This window comes from Hirundo rustica, chromosome 21 (assembly GCF_015227805.2).
Source record: "Hirundo rustica isolate bHirRus1 chromosome 21, bHirRus1.pri.v3, whole genome shotgun sequence".
Taxonomy (NCBI): Eukaryota; Metazoa; Chordata; class Aves; order Passeriformes; family Hirundinidae; genus Hirundo; species Hirundo rustica.
The window spans coordinates 3,529,858-3,551,621 of NC_053470.1; the positions used below are offsets into that span (position 1 = coordinate 3,529,858).

Here is a 21,764-nt window from a genome sequence, read left to right on the forward strand (position 1 = left end):
GGAAGTCAGCAAGGAGCGCCCTGTGTGCACGTGCTGCTGGCTGTGTTCAGCACTCCAGGTTATCTGAAGGCGTGTGGTTAAAATTGCCCCTGGTTTTAGCCCCTGGGCAGGCAGTGGGGCTCCGTGGCTTTGCAGGGAAGCTGCTGCTCAGCATCCATGAGGGAATCTCAGCCCGGCATGCAGGGGCAGCACGTGATGTGGGAGAGCAGCAGCTCTGGAAGAGTGAGGCACTTAGGAGAGCAGCAAGCACGACGACGGCAGCAAAAGGCAATCAGAATATTGATTCTTTTTACATACAGATAAGCCTGGAGCTGTAACAAACCCAGGTTTCCCTAAAACTGCCGGAACATTGCTAGGCTGTTTATCTGGCTGGGAGACACAAAGGGATTTCAGATTAAAAAGGAGTTTCAAAGCATCAGGGCTTACCTCTGTATTGAAAACGTGTGGATCTGTACCAGGGTATGGATCATGCAGCCGCACAGATTCTGTAAATATGCATTGTCTGGCCGTGTGGGACAGATTTGTCCTCGGTGGAAGCGTGGGAAGCAGCAGAGCTGCTCTGGAGATGAATGTGCCCAATTACGAGTGATAAAAATCAGCCGTTGTTTGGGGCACAGAGCACGGTGCTGAGGGTTCAGCAGAGCAGGAATAAACACCATATAACAAACCTCAAACCCTTGCCCGCACAAGGAAATTCAGCTCTCTAATTGCTTTTTTTTCTTTTTCTCCCTTTTTCTTTTTTTTCTCTTTTTGTCCCAGACAGTGTAACTGAAGTCAAGACAGACATTTACGTGACGAGTTTCGGCCCTGTCTCGGACACAGACATGGTAGGTCGTCTCTCAGGGAGGGGTGGCTTCTCCTCAGCTGCTGTGGGTGTGTCCCACCCTCACCCCTGGGCAATGTGGGCAAAAGTGGGATTTTCCTAAGTGACAAGAGCTGGTGGTGTCTCATTTGCAGAGGTAGATAAGGTGCTTGGGCTTTTAGGAGCCAGTTGACAACTGGAGGTGCTCCTTGGGAAGAGGGGAGGATGCCGGAATCTGCTCTGGTTTGGTGGCGGTGTCAGAGAGAATGATTCACCATCAATCCATCCTTAGTGCCTGGACCGGAAGGGAGGCAAAAGAGAAAACGGAAAAACCATGGGCTGGTTGAGCTGTTTTGACACGTTCGGGGAAAATCATTAATGAAAAGGCCTGAGGTCTGAATTTCGGCTTGTATTCCCACAACAGTTTGTCTTCTAATTAAGACAGGACTGCGGAGCATAATTAATAGTGAGGTTTCTCAACAGCATTTCTTGCAGCTGGTATTCCACACGCACCCGGAGAGGGGTCGGCTGTGGGTGATTGCTCGAGAGTTCGGGGATGCCACGTGAGGACAGCTGTACATTCAAGCCCCTTGTGCATGCCCAGCCCCTGGGGTGAGCTGGTGCTGGCATGGCCCAGGCCAGCGGTGGGCAGTCCGTGCCACGGAGGGAGCCCCTTTTGGGGAAGGAGCCCGTTTCGGGGAGGGAGCAGCTTGTCACTGGCTAGGCTGGGCTGGAGCAGCGTCCTATGGCTCTCACAGCCCATCCAGAGCTGCAAGGGTTGAATTTTCTGGCACGGCCTGAACATCTCTTCAGCTGTCCCACAGCAGTCCTGGGCTGGCAAGCAGAGGAGCTGGGGGAGAATAAAAAATCTCTGCGTTTCACGGAGTTGCTCACTCCATCGCTCAAACCCGTGTTGCCTTGGGAAGACCACTCCCTCCAGGGTAAGAAGTTAAGTTGATGTCAGTGTAATCAAGATTATGAACCTCATCTGAGTTCTCCCTCTCTCTCTCCTGCTTTCCTACCACAGCAGAGACCCATAATATATTCAGCAATGGTAGCCCTTGGGGAGTATCTGATAATTACTTCCAAGGTGGAGCATATTTGATTAAGGGAGTGTGTATAATGAACTGTGAAGAAAAAAAATATGAGGTATTGAAAAGAGGAAGGTATTCTCTGCAATGTGATTTGACAAAATGAATTTAAAATTAGGAAGACAGTTAAGGAATAATAAATTATTTCCCCTCCGCGCGCTTTCGTTCCGTGTATTTTAAAAATGCATAGCGAATGTGGTTTGGCTCTGCCGCTAAAAAGCAAGGGAGAGAAACCCCATCTCCTCGGGAAGCATGGGGAGAGCCTGCTCTGGGGCTTCCTTTCATCTCGGGAGCGGGGAAATCCCTCCTTCCCCACGGGCATCCGGCATCCCCCCGCTCCCACAGCCGCTCCTGGAATTGCGTGCTGGAGGAGAGGCAGGTAAAGCTGCCGTGGGAGGCGGGGGAGAGCACCTGCTTACCGAGCGTGGAGGAGGAGGAGGAGGAGGAGGAGGAGGAGGAGGAGGAGGAGGAGGAGGAGGAGGAGGAGGAGGAGGAGGACATGGAGACCTTCTCACTGAAGTGCTCCAAGGGACTCCCAGTCCCTGTTCGGGTTTGGAGAGCAGAGCCTGATCGGACCTGACGCGTGCCCCAATCTTCGGGACTGAGCTCTTGCGATTTGCCTCGGTCCCAGGGAAGTTATACGAAGGAAAACAAAAATTCAAGAGGATTTTCTTTTTTTTGTTTCATGGATGGGCTCTGGGGACAGAGTCAGTCTCAATGTTTTCAGTCACTTCTGTAGGCAGAGAAAAGCAGAACACAGAACCAAGTGTGCTCCTTGGAAGGGGTGAGTTGGGAATAAAGCTTTTATGGAAAGAAGCACAAAAAAGAGAGAAAGATTCTTAACATGAGTTTTCTTCAGGAATGATTCCTAAGCATTAAAGAAGATAAGCAGGGCCTTGGAAGTCATTAAAATAGTTTTGTTTCTTTGTCTGACACTTTTTTAAATGGAAACAGGGAAGGAGAGAGCTCTTCTCTTGATAAAGGCTTTTCCCAAATGTCCTGGGACTGCACACAGGCTCATTTCTTTGGGTTTATCCCAAGAAATAAAGTATTGGAGATCACTTCCATGAAAGAGCAAAATACCTTGCACAGGGCAGAGCCCATGAGAATGTAGAATTTCTCTTTCCTTCCCCAGCCAAGACCCAGAAGTTTCATGTCTGAGCAGGGGTGTCTCCATGGCCAGGCAGCAGGGATGGATTTATTTACTGAGACGCCTCCACTCAGCTGCCATCTGCTGCAAAACCTGTAGGAATTTCTCCGTCCTGTAGGAAAGTGATGCACAGCAGTTTCTAAGCGCTGCTGAGGAGTGCTGCAGGAAAGAAATCACTCACAATGATAAGTTTAGTGGGTCCTGCAGCCTCCAGGAAGGCATACATAAAGACTACGAGTCTGCAGCTGCAGGGGGAAGGCAGAATAGTTGGGACAGACAGGTTTTCCAAAGACCCCTCTGCCTCTAGAAGTGGTTTCTGAATTTTGTATTCACTGAGTGAGGAGCTGGCCTTGGCTGCAGGGTTTCAAAGAAGTGACTTCTAACTGCCCCAGCTGGAATTTGGCCTAGGAAATGGATCTCTACGCTGGCAGAAAGAAGAGGAAAAAGAAAAAAGGAAGAAAAGGGAAATAAAACATGAAAAAGATGACAAAAGAAAGTCACAGGATCTTACAGTGCAAGTCTGTGAAATCTTCGATTGAATGATTTTCTAAAGGTGGCCTGGGGAACAAAATAACATTAAGACACTGTCACGCAAGTTTATTTCCTTTTTTTTTTCTTCTTCTTTGTTTTTATGAGCAGGGATAAAATTCCCAGCATCCTGGCCAGATTCCCTCTCCAGATTCTTTATTTTTGCCTTCTAAAATGCCCGTGTAGCTGCACACAGTGGCCTTCCTCCCCTGAAACATCCGGATAGAGGCAGTGGTGCAGCAGGGCTGTCCCGGCTCTGGCCACCGTGGGCTGTGCTGCAGCCTCTCTGCAGCGCTCAGAAACGCTGCCACACACATTTTGACACCACAGGTAAGTCATTATCCAAAATGTGCTGGATCCCATCTCTCTTGCTTCTTGTTGCACCACACTTCGTGTCACCCAAGGTGTGCCAAAACCCGGGTTGCTCTACGACCAACGACGCCGTCTCTTGAGAGAAACACGACTCATTTTTCTCTCCTCTCTCCCCAAAGGAATACACCATCGATGTCTTTTTCCGGCAGTCCTGGAGAGACGAAAGGCTGAAGTTTGACGGCCCCATGAAAATCCTTCCCCTGAACAACCTGCTGGCCAGTAAGATCTGGACTCCTGACACTTTCTTCCACAACGGGAAGAAATCTGTTGCCCACAACATGACGACCCCCAACAAGCTGCTGCGCCTGGTGGACAACGGCACCCTCCTGTACACCATGAGGTGAGGCTGGCTGTCCTGCCAGGGAATCCCAGGCCCCTCTGAACATCCAGGCACCTCAGGGCGCATCACAGCAGGCTTCCACTAACTCTTGTTACTCTAACTTGCTGCTTTCCATGCTCTCCTTGTTTCCTACCCACGGACCATCACTGGCACATTTTTACAGGTAGATTTCCCCTCATCATTCAGATTGATTTTTTTTTTTGTTTTTTTTTTTTTCTTTTATGTGCCGAGGTAGAAGTGCTGGGATCTGTAGTTAGTGAGGTTGATGTGCCACCTGGCTTAATTTTCTTCCTGACCTGTGATGGGACATGAAGCGGGTACGCGATGTTGGTATGGGAACATTAGGCTGGGAGAATTTGTTATTCTCCAGCGGCCTGAGAACAGATCTAAATTTGTTCAGCATGTTAGAGCAGGACCATTTCACGCAGCTAATGAGACCAAACTTGCTTGTGACAACAATGGGGGTTTTTTTTCCTCACTTTGTGGAATAATAAAAATCCAAATCTATGTGATCGATGCACATCATTAGGGAGAAAACCCAACAAACAGCTAATTAAAAACTGTGATTTGGAGAAGCCAGGGTTGCAGGAGCCATAGGTTGTAAATGAAACAACAAGCTGCTGATAAATGCACAAGAAAGGTATTGAGTTGGTTTTGGCAAGGTGTAAATCTTCCTTTTAAAAAATTATTTTCTCTGCCTCCCCCTCCAATCCAATCCTAACTAATAACAGGCTTCATTGTGGATTCTGTGTGCTGAGATGCTGCACTTTCACCTCTGTTTTTGAGGACCAGGCAGGATTTCATCTCTTCATAGTTAAACTGGCTGTGAATCTACATGGTGTCAGCAAGTTTCACAGCCTACATTGATAAACAATGCCTTGCTTTTGTGCAGCAGTTCTCAAATATGAGCTAATCCTGCCGGTGCCCTGGGGGTTTAGGTCTCCACACATCAGTGATCTCACATTAAGGCAGATGGGGTAAATGAAGGGAAAAGCCCAACTTGACTTAAGGGCTCTGTTCTGCTCCCAGCTCTCTGACCTGCGAGCAGACAACTCACCCTCCCCACACTTTATATCATTGTCTGTCTGTAAAGTACTACAGGAGCTGCTGGCATAAGACAGGGGAAAAAAAAAAAAAAAGACAAAAAAAAAAGACTCAATTTCAGAGCTTTTAAATCATTTCGCTACTTCTTTATTCAGCAAACAGCCATTAGCTTCAGCAAGTTTTGTGTGACTAAGAAAGTATTGGATTTATTTTTCCATTCAGGGCTGGGCAGGTGCCAGGATGGCAGCAGCATCATGAGACTCTTGGGAATGAGCTTCTGGAAGAAAAGAGAGTCTTGGGATTTTTTAAAATAAACTCAAACCATCCTTCAGTTTAGCTGTCGGCTGAGGAATTGGGGAATGAAGGAATTTCTCTTACATGTGCTCTGTCCCCCTTAAATTCACCCCCAAGGCTTTGTCAGAGGCCAAGAGCCCACTCGGAGGCTGAGGCTGGATATGAGACCTTTTGTCATGTTTTGAATTGCACAGAAGCAGGAGCTCTTGTACACAGAGATCTTTTCTTTACCCAGCCCAGCTGGGGCTCCGGGCAGCACGTCCTGGAGCTAGTCTTGTGCTTAGAGCTGGCCAGATGACCACAGCGCGCTGGGACTAAGCAGGACGCCTCTAGGATGGCAGTTCAACACATCCAGGGTGGGATGTCTGTCCTGGAGCACCTGATGATTCCCTTTCATCCTCTTGGTGCTGCTCAGGACCACCAGGGTCTCTTTTGGGTGGGCTGTCAGAAAGGGAGATGCAAGGGCACAGAGTGCAGGGCCAGGACCAAGCCTCAGGCTCAGCCACCAAACCCCACCTGGCTTTGGCACTCCAAGGCACTCCCACCTCAATTCCCCTGTCAAATGATGGTGGTGGTTCCACCCTCCCCTCTTAACTGCTTTGAAACCTCCTCCCAGGGGAGGGCTGGAGGGAGCCTCTTGTTTTCTGTCCAAGGGATGCATCTGCTGTCCTCCCCCATGCCCAGGGACGTGCCTGTGTGTCCTGCTAAAAGGAAGGAGCAGGACTCTGGAGCCAAACTCACACAGCTGGCATCCAGCCAAGTGCAAATACCAAAGGGGTGTCCTGCTGGCTGGGGAGAGACTTTGGGCTTCCACCAGATTTCCAGCACCGCCCCAAGGTGATCCCTTGCAGGCTCTGTCTAGATTGGTACCTGGCCATGCAGTTTGACCCCTGAGAATATCCTGCTCCTTTCCCTTGTACCAGCCAACATCCTTGAGGGATCAGCTCTGCTGATGTGCAATTAGAGGCACGTCTCTTGCTGTTTATCCTGCTGGGAAAGCCAACTTCTCTTAGTCAAGGCTTACGGTTATAGATGAAGCTGCTCTGGTGGAACAGCGAGTCTGACACATGCATCCAGCAAAATTACACCTGTGTGACAATATTTATAGCTCTTGGAGAGAGCCTCTTTATCACTGACCTGAGCTCCCAGGAGCTGCACGGCAGCTGTAGCTGAGCATCCAGAGATTTCCTCCTGCATTCTCCTCGTGGATCAGTGCAATGTCACAGTGCACACCCCTGACCACCGACAGGCCTGGGCACCTGGGCCACAAAACAACCTTTGTGACCCCTGCCCTGAGCTGCATTTCTCTGCCCCCCAGGATTACTGATCCCTCTGCATCTTCCCTGCCTCAGAGGGCACGGGAGTGCAGTTTTATTATGTAGCCCTGCCTCTGCAGTCTCTTTTTGTGGAGCTCCTACTCGATCCAAGCAGTTCATAAAAGCCCAGCTATGGTCTCCAAACACTGGTGTCGGACCTGAGTGCAACAGCCTGGGAATTGTGCATGGATTTACATAAGGAAGGGACAAAAGCTCAGCTGCTGCAACCATCTCTGGATGTGCTCTCTTGGAGAGAGATTGTGTGGGGCACACAGATAATGTCCTGGTTCTTCCCAGCCTTGAAGCATATAAAAATAGTGAAAGTTTAATGCTGTGCTGATGGCATTCAGCTTTGTGAATCAAGGCTTTAAAAAGCTCTTCTGCTCTTAACGGAGCCTGTCAGAACGGCGTGTTGAGGCTTTGTGGTTATTGTCAGAGTGGTTCCCAGACAGTATGTGCTCAAGTTATGCACTTGGAGGAGGTTTTCTTTACCTGTCAGGCTGACACATTCACTGCATGCCCCAAGACTGCCTCAAGAGCCTGTGCTGCTGAAGACAACGTGCAGTGCTTGGAAGGAGGGTCTGCAAACCCCCAGGGTGGGGCAGAGCAGGAGGGAGAGCTGAGCCCAGGACAGGTCACAGGACCTGGTGTGCCACACTCAGGGCTTTGGCCTTTTGAAATCACAGAGCTTTGCAGTGTCTCTCCCTCAGCAAAGGCTCCGGGTGTCTTTACTGGCTGGGGTTTTTTTAGCCCCCCCAGGCAAGTTGTGATGGCTCCAGGCTTTGCAGCAGCCTCCCCCTGTGCAGGGACAGCCCGGCATCCAGCTCTCCTGGGCTGTCTGTGTGCGTCCCACGGCAGGGCTTGTCCCAGAAAGCATCACACAAGGAGCCGAGCAGAGCAGAGCTTGGCTGGCTGATAAAAACACGAGCAGGCAACAAGATGAGGTTTGCTCCAACTTTTCTCCGCCGGAGCAGATCCAAGGACAAAAATGATCTGTTTTCCAGGCTTGGCTTTGTGCGGGAAGAGTTTTTTAAGGAAACTGTCCCAGGAGGGAGAAATCTTCAGAGAACACCTTATCTCTCTGCATTTCTGCCATCATGGGCTGAAATCTCCAGGGGCTGGGGGAGGATGGAAAGTGAAATCAGTGCTTCCAGATCCAGCACAAGGATCCTAGAAGCAATTTGGCTTTCAAGCTCAAACCCCGGCAATTAAACCTAACCTAGATTCTCCCACAGCCTAAACCGTAAACACTGCTCGGCCTGGCTGTGGTTATTAATGAACCTCCTGGAGAAGAAATCAGGACAAAACTCCAGCAGCATCCCTGGCATAAACAAAGCCAACCCTGCCGTGCAGGGTGCTGTCATGTTTTTGTAGCGCTCTCACCACCGAGGGATTATTACATTTGCGTCCCAGAAATTGGACTGAGAGATCCTGGCTCATCCTGCAGCTGCACGCAGGTAACGACAGGGGCTCTAATGACACATCAAAGGCTTTGCTAAGCTCCTGGTAACCATGAGAACGCAGCTGAAGAGGTTTGTTATCCCGTCAGCCCTGGCAGAGGTGTGTTTGGCCTGATTCACGCTTCTCGCCGTTGCGCTGGCGCAGTTCAAAAGGCTTCCCGTGACTTTAAAAGAGGGAGAAAAACACGGTTCCTGTCCTGGATGTTCCACTTTCGGTGCCATTGTGCCAGCAAAGTGAAGAGAAAACACGAGGGGTTTGGGGCTTGGCTTCAAGACAGTTCTGCATAAGTTGCTGCAGGCGCCTGGGACAGATGAGCCAAAGGCTACAGCTGCTGGCTGATGTGATTTCTGGCAGCTTGGCTGTTTTTCACCTGCTCTTTAAGCTTTCTAAGGACATTTCAGGGCTCCTGGATGTGCACAGCCCATCAGGGCAACGAAGCAAAGCGCAGTGGCTCTCTGGCCATCAGCTCGCTTGCACAGGATGAGGGGCACAGAGGAGAATTTCTGCAAAAGACACTTTAATCCAAATGCTGCAGAGGCTGTGGTAATTGTCTGGGAGGGGAGAGACATTCCTTGTGGTTTGACATTTTGACATTTCATGTGTTACCTGTGAACCTGCTGACCTGTGGCTGGCTGAGGCTGCTGAACCGGACTCATCTCGCTGGAACGATGCGACTTTTCCTTTTTTTAATTTCATTTCGGGAGACTTGAAAGCTCCTTCAGCTGTAGGTGGAGAAGCAGCAGATTAGGTCGCTTTTTCAGTGGTATGTTGATGGATTTATTGTTTTATTGCTTGCTGGCTCAGCTAGTAAAACGGGTTTTAGATTTAAAATGCAACTGCTGCATTCCCAGACATCGAGGGAGACATCCAGCATCCATGTAAAGTTGTCTCCTTCCCTCAACAACACTCCTTCTTGCTGGCCGTGGAGAGAGCTGGAGGGTTTGGCCAAGGCCACTCTCTGCTGCTGTCCTGGTCCACTCTGAGGCTCTTCCTGACTGCTCTAAACAGCACAAACCCACCGGACCCACAACCTGCAGTCCTTGGGTGATCCAGCCTTGTTCAGAGCGGCTGATGACCACAGCCAACGCCTGCAGACAACACAGGGGATGGAAAAGGCTTCTCTGGGTTTTTCGGGGTGAGTTCAGGATGCATCAGAATGAGGGCACTGGTCAGAGATGAGGTCCTTTGGAAAAGCCAGCTTTGGGAACTCCCAGCTAAGAGCCTTTTGAAGGAATAAAGCAATGAGCTAAGCAGATGTAAAAAACAGGAAGGTAAAAAGGAAAATTCTGGTGTGGGCTGCTGAGGGAGACAGGGGAAATGCCTCAACATTTCCCTGACACAAGTGGCAGTGACAAAATGAGAAGCAAAAAGTCCATTGCAGTTGGAGAAGGTACAGAAAGAATGGAAGACTAAGATCTGTGAGAATGTGCTTGACAAGCTTGCCAGCCATGAGCTCCCTGAGTGGATTTTGAGCTGGCTGAAGAGAGCATCACAAAAGAAACAGAACAGGAAGAGCAAAGCAGTCAAGTCCACACCAAGCTGCCAGGTTTTTATACCTCCTTCCTGAAATGCGTATTGGAAAAGAGAGGCATCAGAGCAAATGAGCAATTTGTTCACGGCGGCCTTTGAGCGTCCAGGAGAAAATAATTACAACACTGTGCTTGTAGGCTTGTCAAAATCGCTGTCAGTCTTCAGTGAGTCTTGACTGAAGTCTAAAGGTCAGGGGCCTTCTCCTTCTCTTTCATGTAAAGCAGGTGCATTCAGTGCAGTGATGAAGAAGAGACCATCAAGCCAGAGAGAGTGCTTTGTCTCCAAGAATTTTCTTTGGGCACACAGTGGTTCTTGGCTTGGCTGAGAAAGCCAGCCTGCAGCCAGATGTGAGGTAAGCAGGACAGTCAGGTTTCCATGGGCATGGATTCAGAAAGGACTGGCACACTCACTGCAGGCCAGCTCCTTGGTCTCTGCTGCACTGAATCGCCAAATGTCCCCAAAGACTTGAAGATCTGAGGGGTTGTGTCCTGCTCTGAGTGCTGCTGGGGCTCCAGAGAGTTTGGGCCACCCAGCTCTGCCCCACCAAAGTTATGGCAACTCTCCTCCTCCGCCTCTTCATTTAACTCCTCTGCTCTCTCTCCTGGGGTTGCCAGCTTTCCTAAACCCCCTGGGAGCTGCAGCTGGGGCTGGATGTGGGTCTGAAATCCCAGGGTTCTTTTCCTCAGCTGGCAGAGCAGAGCTCAGGGTGATGGGGAGGGTCCAGTGCAGCAGCCGTGCGGGGTTTGCTGCCTTGGGCCCCGTGTGTGGGTGTCCCCTCTCACAGCACCAGTGCCACATGCAGCCCCTGCCACCGCAGCGGTGCCACCCCTGCCACCTCACAGCCACCCTGCTTTGCTTCCTCCACAGGGGTATTTACAACAGTTTGTGAAGGGTTTGCTTTTGGCCACTGAATTTTATTATGCCAAATTTTTTTAAAAAATTCCAGTCCTTTTTTTTTTTTTTTTTAATAGAAGCATTTAAGGTTTGTTCACCTAAAAGATAAAACCCTTTATTTTTATTTAATATCCTTTTTTTTTTTTTTCTTTTTTTTTTTTTTTTTCTTTGCTTTTAGCAAACAAAACCAAAGCCTCTATTTTTCCAGGGCTTATTTTGCGTTTGACGAAGCCTCAGTATTTCCTGTGGAGAATAACTTAGCTGGACATTTTTCCAGCCGAAGGAAAATACCTCAACAGAAGCTTCTCGACCTGAGTTTTGCCCAAGCCACCTTCAGGCTGTGCAGTTGCCCTTTGCATCCACATGTTGCTCCTGCCACGGTTTGTTTGCTGTTTTGCTGAGCCATCAGAAGTGAGGGGGGTTTTTTCCCCTACAAATTGTTCCGTCAGAGAAGATCATTTTAGACATCTCCTGGGACGTTGTCTCTCCTGGCTGCACGCTTTGCAGTACTCCAGGAAGGAACACGAGCTCCCTTTTTTAGAGCCCTTTAGAATGGATCCTTTCATGCCTGGCCTCATATTCTGCTTTCATGGCTGTGCCTCCCTCACAAAGCTGCTTCCTGATGAGGTATCCTACCGGGATTTGGGGGGTTTGGAAAGCACAGGTTGTCCTGCACACACCCAGGATGTTCCAGTTTTTCTCCCACCAGGATGTTCAGGATTTGGGGGGTTTGGAAAGCACAGGTCATCCTGCACATCCCCAGGATGTTCCAGTTTTTCTCCCACCAGGATGTTCGGGATTTGGGGGGTTTGGAAAGCACAGGTCATCCTGCACACCCCCAGGATGTTCCAGTTTTTCTCCCACCAGGATGTTTGGGATTTGGGGGGTTTGGAAAGCACAGGTCGTCCTGCACACCCCCAGGATGTTCCAGTTTTTCTCCCACCAGGATGTTCGGGATTTGGGGGGTTTGGAAAGCAAGGTCGTCCTGCACAGCCCCAGGATGTTCCAGTTTTTCTCCCACCAGGATGTTCAGGATTTGGGGGGTTTGGAAAGCACAGGTCATCCTGCACATCCCCAGGCAGCCCCAGGATATTCCATTTTTTCTCCTAGCAGGATGTTCTCCAGCATTCTCCCCAGCGAGGGAGGAGCCGGGGCAGGTGGGATGAGTGTCCCACATGGGCTGGGGCTGTGGTGTCCTGGTGGTTTCGTGGGTCTACACTTTGTCATCCCTCAGCTCCTGGCAGGCCCCGGGAGCCCCTGGAGCCCTTCACTCTGCTCTCCAGCGTGCTCCACGAGCTGTGCCCTGGCCCCAGGAGCTCTGTTCACAGCACACAAGCACACACGAGCCCTGGGCTCTGGAAAAGGTGCCAGATGTTTGTCTTTCTGTCCTCTCCACAGCTGGGGGCCTCCTGCACAGACCAGCTGCAGGAGGCTGTGGCACAAGGTCCAGGCTGTCCCTGAGCAGCCCCTGCGGTACAATCTTGGTTGTCATGAGCCCCACCGAGCTGTATCAGTCACTGAGGGTGCGCAGCGCTTCTCAGAATGGCTCAGTAATAATAATGAGACGGCTGATCAGGTGGGCTTTGAAAAGCAGAAGGTTTTAATTAAAGAGAAAATAGCAAACGGTGCAAATCAAAACAGGAGCCGTGCACAGACACAGGGGGGCCCCTTTACACCGGGCTGAGACACCCCGAAAAGCACCCAGGGGCTTTGTGCTCGTTCTTAAATGTACAACTATCAGGGAAGGCTTTTTTGGGAAAACTGCTCAGCAGGAACAGCTACAGGCTTTGAGAAACACCTCAAAGATCCAACCGGTGCCCCTGTGCCGGCCCACGGTGAGAGAGACACAGAAAGTTCTGGGTTTTCCCCCTTAAAAAACCTGAAACTCTCCTCCCTAATATTGAAAACATGCACTTGGCTGTGAGGATACAATGCAGCACCCCTGTGCTTTGTCCTGCAGGCTGACCATCCACGCCGAGTGCCCCATGCACCTGGAGGACTTCCCAATGGACGTGCACGCCTGCCCCCTGAAATTTGGGAGCTGTAAGTAACCCCAGCAGCCTCTGCAAGGAGGTGGCACGGAGCTGAAGAGCAGCCCTTCGCGTGGCTGGTGCCACACAGTATTTTAGTTACAGTAATATTCATCCTTGCTAATGATAACGGGACCAAAATTTTTTTCTGGTGTCTCATGTGCGCGATTCCTACCACCACCGAGTGAGTCTGTGCTCAGTTCAGGCTTAGAGGATGGGTTAGACACCCATGGTTTCGCTGTAAATTGATTTAGGAAGTAGCCAGGTGGGGATCAGTCTCTCCTCCCAGCTAACGAGGGACAGGACGAGAGGAAATGACCTCAAGTTGTGCCAAGGGACGTTTAGATTGGATTTTAGGAAAAAATTTTTCAGGGTAAGGGTGGTCAAGCATTTGAACAGGCAGTTCAGGGAAGTGGTGGAGTCACCATCCCTCAAAGTGTTCAAAAAACACTTTTGTAGTTTGGGCACTTGGCTTAACATGGGTTAATTGCTGGGCTGGATAATCTTAGAGGTCTTTTCTAACATTAAGAACTATAAATCTGAGCTGTGCTTTTCCTCCATCACAAGGGGATGCCGGGAGACAGATTTGGGACAGCAGTGGTGGCCCATCCTGCCAGCCTGTGGAGAGCCTCCGATACCTGGTTCCTCTGGCTCCATGCTCCAGTGGAGCTCACAAACCCCTGGCCCCTCTCCAGCCTGTCAGGCGGGCTGCTCTCAAGTGAAAGGCCTGGAAACTCTGGGAATCTCAGCCCCAGCAGCCAAGGGTCCTGCTTTAGGGAAGATTTGCAGCCTGCTGGTGGGTTGAAAGCTGCTCCCAGCCCCGCAGACTTGCAGCTGCTCAGCTGCTTGGGCTCCCCAGAGGAGTTCCCTTATCTCTCCCATATGCAGGTTAAATTTCATTTGGTTTTGTTCCTAAAATGAGTGGGAGCCAAACCCCGAGACCCTGGTTCACCACGATGTGAAAATAAATATCCTAGTCTGGCTCTGCCTGGAATTTTTCCCAGCACCACTTTTAGTCTGTTTTTGTGTTAGATGAGAGAGTTTCCCACCTCCAGCTAGAGAATGAACCCAGAGAAACCCCAGCCTTCCTAAACTGACACTTCCTTCCTACAGCCGTTTGGGAGCTAACTGAGGACAAAGTTGAAGGGTTTGATTGGCAGGAGAAGAAATCATATTTATCATGTGCATCTGCACTTCTGCCTCATGACAAACTGTACCCATGAAAGAGGATTATTCGGAAATACTAAAATAAAGCTATTTCTTAGGCAGCATCTAATTAAATGTAGAAGTCGTTGCCACAAGTCATCACTGAGGCCAGTAAAATAGCAAGCCTTAGAGAGGGATGAATTATTAATGTTAATTGACCTTGTGAGGAGGGATATCAAATCTCATACCTCAGGCCTAAACTCTGGGATTATGACAAGGCTTGCAGGAAGGCAGATTACTCCACATCTAATTGCTTATAATGTTTCTTGGTGAGGAAAAGAGATTAATGTGTGCATTTCTGCTGGAACGCCCTTTGGGGTTATTTTTTTACTGATCTGACCTCTGAATGATGAGAGTTTTGAGACAAGGAGCTCAGAAAGCTGCCCCCGGTTAACATTAATGTGACTCTTTCCAAAGCACACACGCAGCATCCGAGCTCACCTCTCCTGTGCTGGAGTGGGATTAAACCAGTGTTTTCACTAAAAAGCCATCGACAGCTGGAAGCTGCTCATTTTCAAGCAGCCTGAAGTGGGTCAGGTTTGCAATCAGAAGGACAATGCCCGTGCCAGAGCTGTGCTGCTCGGGGGATGCTGAGTTTGCCTCACAGACCATTTTCTGCCCATCCCCACAGGCGGCTCAGCAGCGGCCTTCTGTCCCCGAGGGGGCAAGGCAGAGAATTTGCAGGACAATTAAGGGCACCGAGCATTCCAGAGAGCTTCAGCTGCCCACCTGCATCATCCCTCGGGACAAGTGCAGTGAAGGGATGGCTTTGCCTGTCCCCCTGCTCCCTGGGAGACGAACGTGCACTGCAGAGAGCAGCTCCTAAGCCATCACAGGACGTTTGTACAGCAGCTGTCTGACACTGGGGGAGCAGGAGACGTTGCTGAATTCACCAGCTCCTCTAAATGTCCACGAGCTGTCCCTGTTTGGATTGGATTTTGCATTGCAAACGAGGCGTTGAGCAGAGAGGCAGCAGCTGCCTGGCATTAAACCTGCTCCAAGCACCCATGCCACGCCTGTGTGACATCAGACACCCTTCTGTCCCAGACTACCAGATATACAGACAACTGAATTAGCAGGAATGATGGCAATGGAACTGTGGAAAAGTCCCTTTGGCAGTGTAGTGTAGAGCAGGAGGTGTTGCCCCTCAGGTGGAAGAGCAGCTCTCTGCAGAGCTCTGGAGGAGGATGGAGAGCTCCAGAAGCATGCGGAGGGCTGGAAGGAGGGGTTGGAAAAGCAGAGTGTTGCACACGGGGTGAGAGGCGCCAGCCTGCGTCAGAAGGGCTTAGGCAGCGCTCTGGCCTGCTGAGAAATGTTGGCTGATCATCAAAACCAGTCCCAAAGCTTTGCACAGCCCCTGCTTAACACTGAACAGGTTTGCCAAAACCCACGGTGCAGGGGTAACGGTGGTTGTTTCAGAAAGATCACAGAAATCACAGGTTTTGCCAGGTCACAATCTTCCGCAAAGCAGGAGCTGAGATGTTTCTCTAGTAGGCCTGATACTTTGACCTGACCCCAGCCAAAGAATTCCTTCAGGTCTTCACCAGGAGAAGGTGGTGGGTAAAAATGAACTGAATGGTTTACTGAACTTGGTTCTTGCTTAAAAAGCTGGTGCATGGTTGGTAAGGACAGGAATTTTGGGCATTATGGGGAGAAACAGCTCCTAGCAGAGTCTGGAGAGACTCAATTTTTGGATAACCACCGGACTGGAAAAACCAAGAGCACTCTTGAGAGAGGGACTGGCTGTGGGGACAGAGCAGGGGCTCAGTCACAAACAGGGAAAAAGCATTTAGGTGTGAGAGGACACCACCTCCAAATCCTAGAGCCTTGGTTGCTGTTGAGTGAGGGTAAAGACTTTTAACTTTTTAACCGAAAATTTAGCCCCATTTGCATTCAGCTTTAGCTGCCAGCTGCTGCCAGCAGGATTTTCCCTGTCCCTGGCATGGCAGGGCTGTGGCTGCCCTGCTGCCCCAGCGTCCTGCTGGCCTGGATGCCTTCCCGTGTCATCCCTGCTTGGAGCCAGCCCTTGCAGAGTCAGCACGTCGCAGGGACAGCCTGTCTCTCAGTGACAGAGCTCTGCCCCTCTCCAGCTCCCTTCCAAAAACCCCAGCTCGCTCCTGCTCGTTTGATTTAACAGTTGTTGATCTGCCTTGGTCTCTGGCCATGCTTGGCTGTGCTCAGCCATGTGGCTCTGAGCGATGCGCAGCAGAGATTAATTTGGCTACAGGCTAATTTTGGTATGTTTTAGGTCAGGCAGGAGAACAGACCTCGTTCTTCTCCCTCCCTCCTCTGCAGATGCCTACACAAAGACGGAGGTGATCTACACCTGGACCCTGGGGAAGGATAAATCTGTGGAAGTGGCCAAGGGTGGATCCCGCCTGAACCAGTATGACCTGCTGGGCCATGTGGTTGGGACGGAGATGGTTCGATCCAGCACAGGTATTTGTGGGACCACGGTGCGGGCTGAGCTCCTCCTGGGATCAGATGGACCCGTGGGCTTGGAATGTCGCAATTTGGAATAATTACAGGGGCAGTCCAGGACCGCAGCATTTCCTAAGCCGGGAGAATACGGCTGGTGACATCTCCAGTGGTCACCAAGAGGCAGTAAAGGGTTTGGTTTTCAGTGGTTTCCACTGAAAGTGCCTTACTGCCCACGGTCTTTAGGAGGACTGATCTCAAGCATCTCAAAATGATCTGCTGTGTGGAAAATTTGCCCTGCCTTGTCCAGCTGGTTTGTGGTGCTCATTTGTCTTGGATTCCTTTCCAACCCCTCAGGAAAGTGCTGCAGGCAGGGGAGGCGAAGGCAACATAATGTTCAGTGTGATTTTCACTGCATCTGCTTGCACAAATATTATCATAACTAATAGAAGATTATCCCAAACAAATGTTTCCTCTGATTAATGACCAATATTAATCATCTTTCTCTCCCATCTGCTGCTCCTCCCTTCCCCTCTGAATCCAGGTACCGATGGCTTCTGTTATCTCATGTGTGTCTCTCATGTTTTTTTTTATTTTTCCTTTTATTTTTTCCCTCTGTATGCACCAGTAGTTCTCTCATTTGAGGATATTTCCTCTCTGGTGCACTTGATTTTAATAGTGTCTGTCTGTAACAACTCATTTCACCTCCCTTGGGGAAATGTGGGGAGCCCAGGGAACTAAATGTCATAATATCTGGCCCATCTCTCTACTTAAGTTGTAGTAAAACGTACAGATGAATAACCTGGAGTGGTAAGAAAGCTGCTAAAGGCCCCTGTGTGTAATGATTTAGCAGAGCCACACTCACAACATAAAGGCACAGTAATCCAACAAAATACCCAAAGCTTTGGGGGGTGGGAAGAGGATGTTGAGGGGAAAACAGGGCCAGCTGCCTCTTCAGTTCACAGGTGAGACCTTCAGCAACAGAACTCGCCTTGAGTTTTGAGATGGTGACAGTGAGGGAAGGTGGGATATCTTCAGGACTGTCGGAGAAAATAAAATCCTGTGTCCTGTAATCCTGTTAAAGCACCCTTAGGGTGTCTCCAGGCTTAAGGGATCTTCCCCACAGCGTGGCTCCCTGGGATGGGAACAGGGTCAGGAGAGACCCCCAGGGACCCCTTGTGCCTCAGGCAAAACAGTAAAAGATTTTATTGCCCAGTTGTTGTCACCGGTTTGCCTTTGTCCCACACCCGTTTTGGGGTGAATTACAGAAGACTCCGAGAAGAATTCTGAAAGGACAGATGTGATGTGAAATCCCCCTGTGCTGTGCTGGGGCACACACCCAGCATGGCACAGCAGCTGCGAGTGCCTGCTGCACCCCTGCACCCCTCCTTCCCACCGAAATCCCGCTGAAAAACTGGGAAGTTTGCTCAGGGCAGATCTCTGGGGTGGCCAGCTGGCCCCGGGCTGGGGAGCTCCGTGGCTCAGCATCCCTCCCTGGCTGTCTCTGCAGGGGAATACGTCGTCATGACCACGCACTTCCACCTCAAGAGGAAGATCGGGTACTTTGTGATCCAGACCTACCTGCCCTGCATCATGACTGTCATCCTGTCCCAGGTCTCCTTCTGGCTCAACAGGGAGTCCGTCCCTGCCCGCACGGTTTTTGGTGAGTCTGGGGGCACGGGGCATTGTTGCTACAGGACACGTAAAGAATAATACTCACACAGCCAAGCTTAGAGCAAAAAGAAGGGAAGTTTATTTACTTGACTTTGCTTATATAGGTTCTGGACAATGACCAGGGATTGGAGAATAAGGTTGACACCTCTCCACCCCACTGGCCAGACTAGAAGTCCATCAATTGCCCCTCCTCAGAGAGGAATGCGAAAACAATCACCGTGTTTGTGTTACAATCCGTGAGAGGACTCCGCTACAAAAATGTAAACAGCCAGAAGGCTGAAAGAATATGGCAACAGGACATCTTCTCAGGATGGGGGGAAAGGGAAATAGGGAGGGAAATACACTGAGCATCAGAGCTGGTCTTTGCCAGGCCCTGACCAGCATTTCTAAGCTGCTGGCCATTCCCCAGGATAGCTTTCAGTGTCCTCCCAGTGAGCCTGCTCCCCCCTAAATCACTGCAAAAATACTCCTGGCCATGTCTCTGCTACAAGCCAAGCCGTAAATATTAACAGTAATCAAGGTATTGATCATCTAATTATATGCGTTTGGCTGTGTCTGCTTATCTGTGTTGGCTTTAGAGCTGAGCAGAGCCTAGGAACATGGGGAGCCATTTAAAGCTCTACCTTTGAAATTGCTAACGTGCCCCTGGTCACAGCTCCGCATAACAAGTTCCTGGGCTGAGGCAGCATAACTGCATGGTGAATATAGTGTTATTATTACCTTCAGCTGCTTTCAGATCCTCTCACCGAAGCAAAGTGCCAGCCTGGCACTGCATATATATTAATAGCTTTTACAAGCATTTAATAACAGAATTGCTTTGTGCTTTCCTGTCAAGACCTTTAGTTCAGGATCTACACAGGCACGCTCCCAGGGCAGGTGTGATGCTGCAGGATTTGTATATCCTGGAAGTAACACTGCCCAGCAGATTCCACTTAACAGAGAGGATATTGGACAAAAATCCCCAAGCAGAGAGGGGATATGTGCTATCGTATGTGATTCCCTCCTGTGTTATCCTGAGAATTGCAGTGAAATAAGTTTCCTCAAGCAGCAGCTCAGATCGAGCAGGCAAGAGCTGACTGAAAAATTAAAACCTACCTGTGTGACAAATGTCTTTGCTCCCAAATTGCCTTGCTTTCCTATTAAGAAAATAATGAGAACTCCAATTGTTTATTCCTTTTTTTTTTTTCCCTGCCCCTTAGAAAGTATTGTCAATGATATTGAATTGAAACTCTTAAATTACCAGGAGTATGGCTTAAGGGAACTGAAAATTAGTCAATATTTTTATAATGTTTTTAATGCATTTTTAATTGAAAAGCACATTATTGGGGAAAATGGATGGTAATGGTTGCTAGCTTTAATGAAAAAAGCTTTAAAAGACATTTCGCAACAGATCATTTGTTTAAGATAAATCATTGTGACATTTGTTCTGGCAGCTTGGGCCGCTGACAGCAGGACCCAGGATCCCAGGTGTCCATCCCTGCAGCTCACAAGACACTGTTTCTAAAAGCCTGAGAGAGCTGTGCTGGATGAGTGGCCAGTTTCTGACCCTCCCCGAGGTTCACCACCATCTAACTGCTCTTTCCACTGTTATTTTATTATTTTAATTTTGTTGCAAAACAGCTAGAGGCTTCTCCGTGACGTATTCCACAAGAGCTGGGTGTAGCATCATGCACCTCACCCTGCCAACAGACGAGGAATGCAGTGCAGGTGTCTCCCTGGGAGCTAGGACTCTTATGGAGGGCAGAGGTCCCGTCACTGGAGCTTGGGGAAGGTTAATCTCATCCTCAGGAAGATGTTTGCCATTGATTGTACTCAAAACTGAACCAGAATAATTCCCTGAGCAAGCTGAAGCTGGATTTGAGCATGGGCTGGAAGAACTGTTGTTCAGAGCAGCTGTGGCTGCCCCATCCCTGGAAGTGTCCAAGGCCAGGCTGGAGGGAACTTTATTAGTGAAAAGTGTCCCTGCTTGTGGCAGGAGGTGGAGCCACATGGTCTCCAAGGTCCTTTCCAGCCCAGGCCATCCTGGGATCTTATGATTCTGTGAACCTGACCTCCCGTCAGCCTGGCCTGTTCTGGTATTCCATGAGTTGCACTAAGGACTAGTTCTGGGTACGATTCCCTTAATTACAGTGGGAATGTGGCTCAGGAGGTGGCTCCTACTATTACATGAAGGGAATGTGTCTTGGTTTGGAAAGACAGGTGTCTGCCTGGGAAAGCCAGAGCTTCCCTTGGAACGGAGAATGTAAACTCCCTCCCTCTGAATTATTATAATTTTGAAATTCAGGGGCTTTCAGGCAAAGATTTGGAATAGGAATAACGGTTCTTTACTAGGAATATTAAAAATAAAAATGTAGTAGTATAAAAAAAAGCAAACAAACAAAAAAAAGAAAACCTTGACAGAATCAGAACACAGCCTGACACGCTGTTGGTCAGGGTGTTGGAGCAGCCCAATCCAGTCCTCCTGCAGTGCCAGGTGTGGTTCTGTTGGAGCAGAGATGATCCTGTAGAAGCTCCAGTGGTGCTGAGATGGGTCCGGGGTTCCTCTGGCAATCCAGTGCACACAGCCTGTGCTGCTGATCCCAATGCCAGCTGTGATCCAGCTGGGAATGCCGGGCTCCTCCCCTGGGTGCAGCATCTCCCCATGGATGAGGGAATTGTCTCAGCCCTGCAGTGAGCCTGGATGGGCCAGGAACAGCAGAGATCCCTGCAGGGAGGATGGGTCCTGGAGGGGATAAAGAACACTGCTCGCCTGGTTTAACAGCTTCCCAGTGACAGAACACACCCATCCCCTCCAGACCAGAGTTATCAGGATTGGGTCATGGAAGAGATAAAGAAAACCCCTCCCCAAACGGTTTCAACAGCTGGCAGTAGAATACAGACTTTTGGCTACATCTTGCATGTTAACCCGAGACAGAGTGGCAGCTCTTTGGGGAGAAATGGGTACGAGTGCATGCTCTCACCCCGCCCCTGCGCCCTGCTGTGCCCCCACAGGTGTCACCACGGTGCTCACCATGACCACACTAAGCATCAGCGCCAGAAACTCGTTACCCAAAGTGGCGTACGCGACGGCCATGGACTGGTTCATAGCCGTCTGTTATGCCTTTGTGTTTTCTGCGCTGATCGAGTTCGCCACCGTCAACTACTTCACCAAGCGCAGCTGGGCCTGGGACGGCAAGAAGGTGCTGGAGGCCCAGGAGATGAAGGTCAGCCGAGGCTGGGAGGGAGGGGGTGGGGAAGAAACGCTGCACGAGGGAGCTGTGCCCGGCACAGCAGTGGGTAACGTGCAGCCCCGCAGCACTCGGGAGGCTGGATGTTACTCACTGCCTTCCCAGCCCAGGTCCTGACTGCAGCGGTTCTTGAGGGCTGGTGGGAATGGCCTGGGGCTGGTCGGTGTGCTTAGCTGGAGGGAAACACCCAGGCATGGCTGCTGGCTCTCCCCTCTGTCCTCTGTAGGGCCGTTTGCCGGGGGGAACACGGGGGCATCCGTGCTTTGGGTTTGCTCCGCTGGTGGTCTTGTGTCTCCTTCCTTTTCTCTCCAACCCAAACCCCAACCCTCCCAAACCAACAAACCAACCCAACTCAGCCCTCCAACCCCATTCCTCGTTGCTAGCATG

At 50.1% G+C, this 21,764-nt stretch overlaps 1 protein-coding gene across 3 annotated transcripts in view; it reads left to right on the plus strand.

The window, feature by feature from the left end:
* LOC120762023 (gamma-aminobutyric acid receptor subunit alpha-3-like) overlaps positions 1 to 21,764 on the plus strand; it is a 75,830-nt gene that overhangs the window by 38,986 nt on the left and 15,080 nt on the right. For all 3 annotated transcript variants that reach the window (XM_040083990.2, XM_040083992.2, XM_040083989.2), the window contains exons 4-9: positions 760 to 827; positions 4,063 to 4,283; positions 12,783 to 12,865; positions 16,354 to 16,497; positions 17,987 to 18,139; positions 21,142 to 21,353. In XM_040083990.2, the coding sequence (XP_039939924.1) occupies positions 760 to 827; positions 4,063 to 4,283; positions 12,783 to 12,865; positions 16,354 to 16,497; positions 17,987 to 18,139; positions 21,142 to 21,353 (881 nt within the window). The remainder of the gene's footprint in view (positions 1 to 759; positions 828 to 4,062; positions 4,284 to 12,782; positions 12,866 to 16,353; positions 16,498 to 17,986; positions 18,140 to 21,141; positions 21,354 to 21,764) is intronic.